At 44.3% G+C, this 12,745-nt stretch overlaps 1 protein-coding gene across 2 annotated transcripts in view; it reads right to left on the bottom strand.

Annotated features, from left to right (window-relative positions):
- The window catches only part of PPP1R1B (protein phosphatase 1 regulatory inhibitor subunit 1B), a 377,724-nt gene that overhangs the window by 41,731 nt on the left and 323,248 nt on the right, over window positions 1–12,745 (bottom strand). For both annotated transcript variants that reach the window (XM_077459485.1, XM_077459486.1), the window contains one exon: window positions 4,367–4,552. In XM_077459485.1, the coding sequence (XP_077315611.1) occupies window positions 4,367–4,552 (186 nt within the window). The remainder of the gene's footprint in view (window positions 1–4,366; window positions 4,553–12,745) is intronic.

The following is a 12,745-nucleotide window of genomic DNA, read 5'->3' on the forward strand; positions in this document are numbered from 1 at the left end:
CCATAGACTTTAATGGGGTTCTAAAGTTCGTATGAATTTTCAGTCCATTTGCAGGTTCTGGTGCGAACCGAACCGGGGGGTGTTCGGCTCATCCCTAGTGGTGACCAGGGGAGAACCTCAGCACGGAGCCAATTGGTAACCAAGGATAACCAATAACCAGCGGAAACTTAGGTGAGGAAATAACTTGGGATTGGATTATCTCATGGTGAAGAGCCCCTACGGCCATGGTAAATGTCTCATGAGTCACATGGGCAGGCTGTAGAGATCTCCCGTCAAGAGCCTCAATAGCAAGTGGAGTGTCATGCAGCTGAATCGAGTGCTTGGATCCAAAGGCAGCATCAATGAACAGGCCTGCAGCCCCAGAGTCGATTAGAGCCTGTATCTCGATGGACAACTCAGTCCAAGAAAGGGTGACTGAAACCAGGGGCTTATCCTTCTGGATAACTGGGGATGAAGCAATGCCACCTAAGATCTGTCCGTAACAGGATCTCAAGATTCGGGCGTTCCCTGGACGGGTAGGACAAGATTTCAAAAAGTGACCTGCCTGGCCATAATAAAGGCACAATCTCTCCCTCCTCCTAATGGTTCTCTCATCTGCAGAGAGACGCATGAAACCCAAGTGCATGGGTTCACCTTCACTTACCGACTTGGTACCAGGAGGCATGGGAGGTGAGGGAGGCACGGGTGGGACTGCAAAACTCGGAGACAAACATACAGGAGGCTTCCACAAGCACTCCTCAAAAGATTCTTTCTCTGAGTCTGGAGTCAATGAGGATGGCAAATGTGATCAACTTCCCCAGGTCAGTGGGTATATCTTGGGCTGCTATCTCAAGCTTGATGGTATCTGAGAGACCATGAGAAAAAAGCCACGAGGGCCTCATTGTTCCATGCAACCTCTGCTGCCAGAGTACGGAATTCAATGGCCTAGTCAGCAACAGTTCTCGTATTCTGTTTGATGGACATGAGGCACTTGGCAGCAGAAGTGGAGCGTGTGGGAACATCAAATACCCTTTTAAACCAAAGCCACAAACTCAGGGTAGCTCAAGACAACAGGTTTTTGCGTTTCCCATAGAGGGTTTGCCCAGGCCATGGCTCTCTCAGAAAGCAAAGATATCACGAAACCTACTTTGCTTCTGTCCGTGGGAAACGCCTGGGACAGCATCTCAAAGTATATCTCAACCTGGTTGAGAAACCCTTTCCATTGGACTGGATCGCCCCCAAATCGCTAGGGGAGCGGAGCGGAAGCAGACATTCTTTTTATAGAGGTAATACTTGAGGCGGATGCATGCGCAGAGACTGGAGCAGCAGCAGGGTCAGCCTGCAACATAGGTTGTACGGGGGAGGCCACAGTGGGATATTCTAGGTAAGCCGTGTGACTCAGGAGCGTTTGTAACGCCATGGCAAACTCATCCATGCGGTGATCCAGGTCATCCAATCTGGAAAAAATATTACCAACAAGTGGATTGACTGTATCTTCTGAATTCTTGGCCTACTGCCAGAAACCATGAAATCAGGCTGAGACAGAAGTACAGTTAAATCATACTTGTTTAATAAGAACAAATCTAGACAAAACATAGCCAAAGTTCAGTAACTGGAACAGATAGTCAGCCAAGCCATAAGTCAGGGATCAATGTAGTGGAACAGCAAATAGGATCTAGAGCCAGAAGGGATGTCAGCAAAGCAAGTCTTGAACAGGATCACAGGAGATAGTTTCTGTGATGTTGTCAGGAGAATTAGTAGACCAGAGTGTGTGGACTGCACAGAGATAACTAAAAATGCATGTAAAGTGAATAATAATGATATTTATTAAGATAGGCGATAAATAAGAAAATACAAACAGTACACAACCAACCCAACAAACCCACCAACAACAACAGTATATACAGCAAGGGGTAGTACCAGAAACACAGATATCAGCCAGGTCAGGGTCATACACAGCAGATCAGCAGAAGGACAAGGGATGTTGCAGAAACATAAACGTTATCCAGGCCAAGGTCATACACAGGGAGATCAGTAGAAGAGGGACTGGGAACAAACAGGACAAGGAGGAGATGGATCAGGATGAAGGTAAAAGGTAAGGGACAGGATCAGGATGGGATCAGGTTCAGGATGCTGGTTCGGGTCAGGGTACAAGGAAGATACCAAGGCAAACATATGAGTGTTTGCTGGGTATTTATATGCCTGTAATTGGTCTCAACTGACACCTGTTTGCAAGAGGTGCTGTCTGCTCCACACTGCCTTGATCCATCCGCTGGTGGACGCCAGTACATGCGGCCCAAAGATGACATAATACTACCAAAAGGGGAAGCTCCCCTGGCAATTCCAGACTGCCAGGAGACACCTGCTGGTGGACCACAGTACTGTCCGCCAAATATCAGGCAGTGTCATCAGCGGATGGAACCTTCCCTGACAGATGTTGACCAAGGTGAAGGCAGAGAACCTCTGGACTGGACGGCTTAAGTAGGCAGGACTTATGAGCAGGCTATCATCAACAACTGAGTAACTGTGGAGAGATAGGAGCTGGCAATTAGCCGACAGCTGATTGGCCAGCTCAGAGAAGGAAGGGCTGAGCCCAGCCCTGACACATACACACTGGCTCCCCAGCTGTTTCTTAGCAAAATAGCAGTTTGCAGGGAAATTTTTTTTTTTGGGGATTTATAAATGCAACTATTGCTGCAGAAGATTTTAGACATGGCACAGATCTGCCACTTTACAGGAAGACTAAGGGGACCCCCCCCCCCCCAGACACTATATTGGAAGGAATTTTTCATTTTTATGCTTTCCCTTTCAAAATAAAAAAAACACTGCTCATTTAAAAATGAAGTTTTTCATATGCCCAATTACGTGTATATAAGCCTTCAAAATGAGCACCTTATTTTTGAAGTTTGCGTCCCATTGACTTTAATGGGGTTCGTTATTCGGGTCCGAACTTTCTCTGTGTTCGAAAGGGGTCTGTTTGGCCTATCCCTAGCCAGGAGGCTGAAGTATACTGATTGTGATAGATACAGTAATGGTGAAACCCCCTGCATGGGCTACTGATTTCTTTGTTAACTTTCCCTTGCTCTTAAATAAAAATGGGCTACCATGCCCTTAAAAAAATATAGTTTTGGACTGCTGCACTCACTGAAAACGCTTGAGTCTGATCACCCCAATCTTACAAAGGTTACATGTTACATCCATATTCAGGGTGTAAAATGTTACAAATGCAATGGTCCCCGCACCCCAGCCCCCCTCTCTGAGTTCCCATTTTCACAGAAAGCGGGATGTGCCAATTATCTAGTGTTTGCCTATGTCAGTCTTATCAGCTTCAGACTACAGTAATGCTGTCCGATGCCTTTCTTTCCACTCCATGTGATGTCACATGGTCACATGGGGTGTAGTAGGAAGCTCTGTGTGATTATGCAGTCTCGTGGGATTTCAGTGTTGTGCCATAGGAAGTCCTGATAATAGACAAATAAGCACACAGAGTGTGTCGTAAATCATGGGAGATATGGGCATGCTCAGCGACGTCATTCTAAAGACAAAAAGGATTACAAAAATACTATGCAAGTAAGGAGATATCTACAAGCAGTGTTCATTAGAGTTTTTTTATGGTGATTCACATGGGACAAAGTTGTGGGGGAGAGTTTACAACCACTTTAATGTAGTTCTCAATGTCAGAGTGTAACTGCCTCCTCAAATTGTAGGTACGGGCAGACAGCTACACAGCAGTCTGCAGGACTGTGGCATTACACCCATGATCTGCTGATCATGGGTCCAATACTTTATAGGTCCCTAACAAAAAATAATAAATGCATATTATTTAACCTGCAAAAAAAATGCATTTAAGTAAAAGTGAACTTATCCTTGAAGCTTCTTGCCCCAAGAGACAGTAAAAGCAGTTACTAGGCTATTATTATTATTATACAGGTTTTATATTGCGCCAACAGTTTGCTCAGCGCTTTACAACATGAGGGCAGACATTACATTAACATTACAATTTGGTACAAGAGGAATCAGAGGGCCCTGCTCGTTAGAGCTTACAATCTAAAAAACATGAGGCCAAATAGAAAATAGCAAACTAGAGATAGATGTTGGATGTTGGGAAATAGAATTATGTACATACAATATTTTACAGCCCATGACAAAGACAGTTATGTGTGCACTATAGAAGCTTTAACATTTGTATGCTCTGCATCCCCAAGGGCTAATGGTCTTCTGAGAAAACCATTAACAGCTCAAGTGTTTCTCCAGTTTCGGGGATCTATGGGGTTTGAAGGTGAAATCCCTTTGAAGCCCAGTCCTGTTGGAGTTGGACAGTTGTCACCTTTAAGTAATGTGTCATGTTTATGATGATCAACCTATTATGAACTCTTTGGGCTTTTACCTGTGTCACCTTTCACGCTACAGTCCAGGCACTCCTCCGGTTCAGTGGTTGAGGGCTCTGCAGACATTTCTTCTGTTCCAGTTTTAGTGTCATCATTTACCCCTTCATCATCATCATCATCATCATCATCACTGTCACCAAGAGAGCCAAGGGCCTGCATGTGAGACTGTACGATGCGCTGGACAGCTGTAAAACACAAAGAGCACAGCTAGTGCTACAGCCCAAGAAGACAGCCTGATAAATAAATATATCCATATTCAAGTATTTACTATTTTACCAAAAGTATTGGGATGCCTGCCTTTACCCTCACATGAACTTTAATGGCATCCCAGTCTTAGTCCGTAGGGTTCAATATTACAAGGCGCAGCTATGGGGGCAAATGCCAATCTAAGTATGGGTCTATGGGAACAACGCTTAATCTGGAACAATCCATATTCAGAACACATCATATATTTCTGCAAATACATAGATGACATTATCGTTATCTGGCATGGCCCCAGGCCCCAGGTAGATGTCACCTATTGTGACATAAATGATCTTGGTCTATGGTAGAAAAGTTTTAAATCTTTATTGTGTGATTATTAGAAAAAAAATAACCCTGAAGTTGATTTTTAAGATGACTTTTGAGCACATTGTTGTATTAACTTGCTATATTGTTTGCTTTAACTAACTCCATAGTAAGTTGTAGGATGATTAGGCTTAACCATATATGGTAGAACAAGACTGTACAGGAAACACTAATTAGGCAAATAAAGTACCATTTTGTATCAGGCACACTATGTTTCCTCAGCCAATAGAAGCGTTATAGCTATATTATTGTAGATATTAGGAGGGGGATGTACATCTCTTGTGTGATTCTTACTGCATCTTTTGGCTTGTAAGCATCATCCTTTTGTGTGACACATCTTAAATAAATTGTCTGCTTTTCAATACATCTGGAGTTCGACTGATCACAGGAGAAGAATAATCCTAACATTTTTGGTCTTTCTAGCCAGAACCAACTAGTGCATTTTGGGTCGAATGGTCTCAACAAAATCTTTGGTGAGTATTGGTGTCAGGAAAGTTTTCCTCCACTGGTAATATCGATCATTTGGTGTGCAGTACTGAGATCCACCAGTAAGTGTCTCCTGGCAGTTTGGAGCTGTCAGAAGAGCTTTTCCCTGCTGGAATTATGTCATCTTTGGGCCGCAGTACTGGCGTCCACCAGCGGAGGGATCCTGGCAGTGTGGAGCAGGTATTACCTTCTGCAATCAGGCGTCACATGACTGATAGCAGCCATTGTATAAATACCCAGAAAGTGCACACACACCTTGCCCTGGTATTGTCCTTGTGCCCTGACCTGCAGCCTGCTTATCTGTTACCTGATCCTGAACCTTGATTCCTGCCTCCTGAACCTGTTGTAATCCTATCTATTCCTGCATGCCTGGATCCTTATCCTGCAACCTGATCCCTTTCTCCTTGTCCCCCCATCTGCTGCCCTGCTTGATGTGCCTGCTTCCCAGCTTGATGTGCCCGTGCCTGCTGCCCAGCTTGATTTGCCTGCTGCTCCGCTTGATATGCCGGCTGCCCCGCTTGATGTGCCCATGCTGGCTGCCCAACTTAATGTGCCTGTTGCCCAGTTTGATGTGCCTGCCGCCCAGCTCAATGTGCCTGCTACTCAGCTTGAGGTTCCTGTGCCTGCTATCCCGCTTGACATACTTATTGCCCAACCTGATATGACTTTGCTTGTGGCCCAGCTTGACGCAATGGACTTTCCCCAGCAACTGCTAGTTGGAGCGTCCGGAGTTCGCTCCTTCGAGGGGGGTATTGTCAGGAAAGGTTCCCTCCACTGGTAATATCGATAATTTGATGTGCAGTACTGAGATCCACCAGCAGGTGTCTCCTGGCAGTTTGGAGCTGTCAGAAGAGCTTTTCCCTGCTGGAATTATGTCATCTTTGAGCCGCAGTACTGGCGTCCACCAGCGGAGGGATCCTGGCAGTGTGGAGCAGGTATTACTTTCTGCAATCAGGCATCACATGACTGATAGCAGCCATTGTATAAATACCCGGCAAGTGCACACAAACCTTGCCCTGGTATTGTCCTTGTGCCCTAACCTGCAGCCTGTTTATCTGTTACCTGATCCTGAACCTTGACTCCTGCATCCTGCCTCCTGAATCTGTTGTACCTGATCCTATCTATTCCTGCATCCTTGGATCCTTATCCTGCAACCTGATCCCTTTCTCCTTGTCCCCCCATCTGCTGACCTCCTGTTTATGACCCTTGCCTGGCTTGACTATAATTCTGGTACTCCCTTTTGCTACATATGCTGGTTTGTCTTGTTTGTTCACTCAGTTTGTATTGGTGGTGTGTTCACATTTATATGCATTTACTTTAATAAACGTACCTTCACCTATTTATGTCTGATTCACTCTGTCGCAGTCACACAGTTCTGGTCACATCTAGTTTATGGCAATTGGACTTTAAAGCTCACTGGGGATTAAGAGTCCCCACACTCAACATTAGTGGTGAAATAGGGGGGGGGGGGGGCTAAGACCTGGATCCACTGTCTGTCTGGTTTCGAACTACGTGACCCAGTCCTCCTGGTGTTTGAGAGGTAAGATAATTTAAATTATTCTTAATTCTTTGTAAGAGTCTCTTCTTCTCTTTCTGTTTGATTCTGGTGTAATGTGTTGTAATTGCCAGCATTGGGATTGATTGTATAATATCTTGATAATCCGGTGTTCGTAGACAGAGGCATTTGGGGACGTTGTCTAAGGTAAAAAATTACGTCATCTAAAGATTTGAGAGGTTGATTGCCTGACGTTGTCGGAGGTGGATTGCCGATGATTTAAGCGCTATTTAGTTAAGTGATCTAGAAAGATCGCAAGGCTAACTTTCTTCTGTGTTTAGTTTCTCCTTTCTCATGTTGAACCTTTCTGTTGATGCTGCAACCTTATTGGAAAAATAACAGTACTGCAGAGGCAAGTTTTAAATATTTTTTTGATTCTTCCTATAGTGTGGGAGTACTGATATTTTTACTCTTCTTGTATTCCTATTGTTACCGTGGGCTGAGGGTCACTATCCCAGTGTTTTATAGGTTAATGAGGGACCGGACTGGCGCTAACAATGGGAAATCATCTCTGTAAAAGAATGTTTTGTGTCTGCTTATGAGGCTGCTGTGTTCCTAATGTGCCAAGTGGGAGGGGAAGTTTGGATTCAATAGTAAACTAACTGTAAAAAAGAGAGGGTTTGGTGGATAAAATTAAATTGTTAGGACCCAAAGTTTAAAAATGGTATGGGTTGATAATAGGAGTTTAAATAACCAGCAAAAAATCATTCTTCACATCTCATGTTCTGTGTGCCTGGACTCACTTCACCCCTCTCCTCTCATGTTTTAGTCTGCTTGCCTATAAGTGACAGATTGGAAGCTGGCAGAGAAGCAGGAGACTTTACAAAAGCTTAAAGAGATACTTGGTTGAATTGTCTTATGGCTTTGCTCTGTAAGGCAGCCAACACCTTGCTAGCCGATGTATACTATGACAATACAGAAGGGTTATATTATAGCATAAAAAAAAGAAAAGGTACACTGATAAGACCAGGTTGTTTTATTATTTTAGCATGCCATAATATTAAAAGAAGCACATGGCAGAAATTAAATTAAGTAGATAGGAAACATGAAAGTGAATTGCACTATAAAGTGAACAGAATGTTGTAGAATTATCAAGTGGCTTGATAAATGTGAGAAAAGAAAAGACTGAGAATGTTTTGATTACTTTAACCACTTGCCGCCCGCCCTATAACAAAATGATGGTGGCAAAGTGGTTTCAAAATCCTGACCAGACGTCATATGGCGTGATCAGGATTTTGAGCCGCTGCGTGCCCTGGGGGTGCGCATCATGGCCATCGCTGTTGCGGGGTGTCAGTCTGACACCCTGCAACTACGATCTCGGTAAAGAGTCTCCGACGGAGACTCTTTACCGCGTGATCAGCCGTGTCCAATCACGGCTGATCACAGTGTAAATAGGAAAAGCCGGTGATCGGCTTTTCCTCACTCACGTCTGTCAGACACGAGTAGAGGAGAGCCGATCGGCTGCTCCTCTGACAGGGGGGGTCTGTGCTGATCGATTATCAGTGCAGCCCCCCCAAGGATGCCCACACTGGACCACCAGGGATGCCACCAGACCACCAGGGATGCCCAGGACAAGGTATGCCACCCTAGACCACCAGGGATTCCAGTCAGTGCCACAATGGATGCCAATCAGTGCCCATAATGGATGCCAATCAGTGCCCACAATGGGCATCACTGATTGGCATGCATTGTTTGGCACTGATTGGCATCCATTAGTAAAGTATATTATAATAAAATGCCGCCTATCGGTGCCCATCCGTGCCATCTATCAGTGCCCATCCGTGCCACCTATCAGTGCCCATCCATGCCCATATGTGCCGCCTACCGATGCCCATCTGTGCCACCTACCCATGCCCATCTGTGCCGCCTATCCATGCCCACATGTGCCACCTATCCATGCCCATCCGTGTCGCCCCATCCATGCCAATCCATGCCAGCTATCAGTGCCAATTTGTGCCACCTATCAGTGCCCATCCGCGTCGCTCATCAGTGCCACCCATCAGTGCCGCCTATCAGTGCCACATATCAGTGTCCATCAATGCCACCTCATCAGTGCCACTTCATTGGTGCCACCTCATCGGTGCCCATCAGTGCCGCCTTATCATTGCCCATCAGTGTAACCCCACCAGTGTCCATCAGCGAAGGAGAAAACTTACTTATTTACCAATATGGAGAAAAAGAGAGAGAGATAAATGGGACTGTTACGGTGCTAATGGTAGTGAGAAGAATAATATATTTGTAAAAAAGAATATTTTATTAAATATACTAAAAAACGGCCACAAGGGTACAGTAAGTTCAAAATTTTGAAACTACAAATATTAATATCCGTACAGACAGTGTTCACAATCCATAAGTTAGTTTAAATAACGAAATTCTTGGCTATTCAGATGAGAAATCCCGACATGTTTCGCCTACTCAGAGGCTTCTTCAGGGGAGCCAGTAATTGATGGAAGAAAAGTTTTTTTAAAAACAACAGGTGAGAAAATTTCACTGTAAATAGAATACAACAAAATTAGTGGATCCGGTCATAATGAGAAAACACAGCCTAAACCCTTAACGATGCCCACTTATCTCCGAGGGTTTAATAGGTTTAAAGGAAAGCCAATAATGTATGTCATTATGGTGATAAATACATAATAATACCTACCAATCTCAGAGAAAAAGCCTCGCCTATACACTAGAGTGAAGACACCACTCAAAATTGGAGAGCAAGCCGGTCCCCGAAACCCCCAAAAAAGGAAGGTGACTGCAGGAGACAAAGGGAACAAACAAAAGGTCCAATTTCATAAAAAGTCATCATGGGGCCTAAAAAGGCTCCCATAAATATATTTATTAGATAAAGAATGAAAAATTCATTTCGGTGAGATGTAGATTTTAAAATTAAGGGAAACCTACCTGAACAATTTAATGTGAAATATGTCACGTAAGGGGAACTGAAGTTTACAAATAGAAAGGTCCTTAGGATTTTTTGAAGCCAATATGATAACCTAGGTTGTAATGGGGCAATTAGAGAATTTCTCAGAATGAAGCAGATAAGTGATATCAGAATGAATGAAAAAGGCATAGAGATGAGCGAAGAAGGAAAAAATTCACTTAATATAGAGTAACAGTATGCTCAAGAAAGTTTACTTTGGTCATTAATAGATGCTTACCATAAGCATAAAGAAAAAGCGGAATCAATTGTTGCTATGCTTAACAAAAAGCGGCATAGGGTCACTATATGGCAAAAGACTGCAGAGATGAACCAGTCGAACAACAGGTACAGCAGCTAGAGGGATTGATCTACAATATAGAAAACAAACCAGGACAGATCCTGAAAAATAATAAGGATAAAAGTAAATGTAAATAAGGGTTGGAGAAGCAGCATGAGCTGTGTGGACAGATCAAGTGCTTCTCTAAGGACTGACCTTCACGGCGGAATCATCACAGTCAAGCTCTGCAGGGCCGACACACCTGCACTGTGAATGTGCCTTTTATCTCCCTCAACATCCGGCGTCGCATCAGCGACGCCGGGTGTGAGCGGACAATAGATGCGGGACTGCGCATGCGTCCCGAGCAAGTGAGCCTACAACCCCCACAGTGCATTGCGGTGGCGTCTCCGTAACCACGGAGACTAAAACGCCGTCTCAGGCAGTAGCGGGGATCGTGAGAAGGACAGTAGGAGGGTTCAAAAGAGCCCTCCACAATACTGACGATCATCACTCAATCACGCCCTAGTACCTCACTAGACCCTTCTAGTTACCATGCACCCAGCACTCCAGCGCATAATTCACATCCCTCTCACACTCACCTTGGACTCTCATCCAGGAGAGCCAGTGAACCTGCACTCCCCTCCATGTTTCCACCTCACTCACAACCCTCAGATCCCCGTATTGCACCTATTTTTTTTTAGTTCAGACTCCGGAACCCAAATCACATCCACCCTCACTACCCCATTCACAAATGCACTGAATCTCGAGGTTGTGAACCTATCCTCGGTCTCCCTAACTAAGGAACAAATTGAAATTTTGAAATTTGGTCTATCGTTTTGTCCATCAACTGACCTAGACAAATTCCAATTTGTCAAAGACATACATCTTTTTGCTCGACGCCTCCTGTTTAAGGTACTATATGACAAAACTGAAGGGACAACTGACCTTGACACTACTCTTGTGGAACCATCGTCCAGTGAACTTCAGGCTATGGAAGACCTGATGTCACTATGGGACGAGGGTAACACAGATGATGAACAGTCTCTTGATTTAACTACTCCTCGAGTATCAGTTCCGGGAGTGTTATTTTCTGCCCCGGCGACATTTAAACCGAAATCGAAATCCTTTCCTCTGCTCCAAAGCAATCCCAACATATGGGCTTTTGTCAGTCAACTAACCCTAGAAATTAAGAATCTTAAATTGGACACACAAGAACCCCACAATCTATCTTTCAAACATCGACAGGCACTTCAAAACCTTCAAAGTAACCCTGACTTAGTTATCACCCCCGCCGACAAAGGGGGTAATGTATGCGTTATGGATGTCCAGGCATATAAGAAAATGTGCCTGGACATCCTTAACAATAGGGATTGGTATCGTCCAATATCCAAACTCATTATCGAGAATTCCACCACAAAGTATTATCAACTTATCTTTCGGGCTTATCGACATGGCATTATTGATCTTAACACGTGGAAGTACTTAAATGTAAAAAACCCACAAACCCCTACATTCTATTCACTACCCAAACTGCATAAATCTTTGGTCAATCCCCCAGGTCGACCCATTGTATCAGGGTGTCAGTGTTTAACTGAAAACGCTAGTGCTCTAGTCGACAAACATTTATTCCCGCATGTATTATCCTTGCCATCCTACGTAAAAGATACCATTGATCTATTACGAATTCTTGACGGCAAACAATTTCCCCCAGAGACATGGTTGGTTGCCCTGGACGTTGAGTGTCTTTACAACTCTATTCCGCATTCCATGGGCATCCAAGTCATGCATTCTTTTCTTAAGGAACGGGGCTCCATCTCTGAGAGCTATGATAACTTTGTGCTCCAATTATTAGAGTTCATCCTTACGCATAACAACTTTATGTTTGATCGTTCCCACTACCTCCAGGTGCAGGGCGTAGCTATGGGCACCAATTGTGCCCCTACCTACGCCAATCTGTACCTGGGGGGGTGGGAACGACAAATCTTTTCAAGTGACCAATCCCGGGATTGGAGTCATTTCATCCTGGGTTGGCATCGCTATATTGATGATATTTTGATTTTGTGGACAGGTACCCTCGACGAACTACATGAGTTCTTCGATGGTCTGTCCGTTAACCAATTTAACCTCAAATTTACTATGGAATTCAGTCAGACTCAGGTCAATTTCCTTGACTTATGTATCAAATTGGACAAAAACGGTGTAATTGACTCATCTCTTTACCGTAAGCCCTCAGCGGGCAATACCATTTTACACGCCGCAAGCGCACACCCTAGACCACTTCTAGACAGTATCCCTTACAGTCAATACCTACGTTTACGTCGAAACTGCTCTCAGGATACTGATTTTCAACTAGCTGCAAGAGATCTCACTATGCGACTCAACCAACGCGGCTACAGCAAAACATTACTCAAACGTACCTACAACAAAGTGTTAAAATTGAATAGAAATGATTTAATTTACCCTAAACCCAAATCTACTTCCAACACACCACTACGTATTATTACGCAGTACTCACGCCAACATCATCAAATGAGAGCAACTCTTGTCAAATATTGGCCCTTATTATTGGCGGACCAAAC

This window comes from Lithobates pipiens, unplaced genomic scaffold (assembly GCF_037356315.1).
Source record: "Lithobates pipiens isolate NorthernLeopardFrog02 unplaced genomic scaffold, aLitPip1_a1.2 Scaffold_28, whole genome shotgun sequence".
Classification (NCBI taxonomy): Eukaryota; Metazoa; Chordata; class Amphibia; order Anura; family Ranidae; genus Lithobates; species Lithobates pipiens.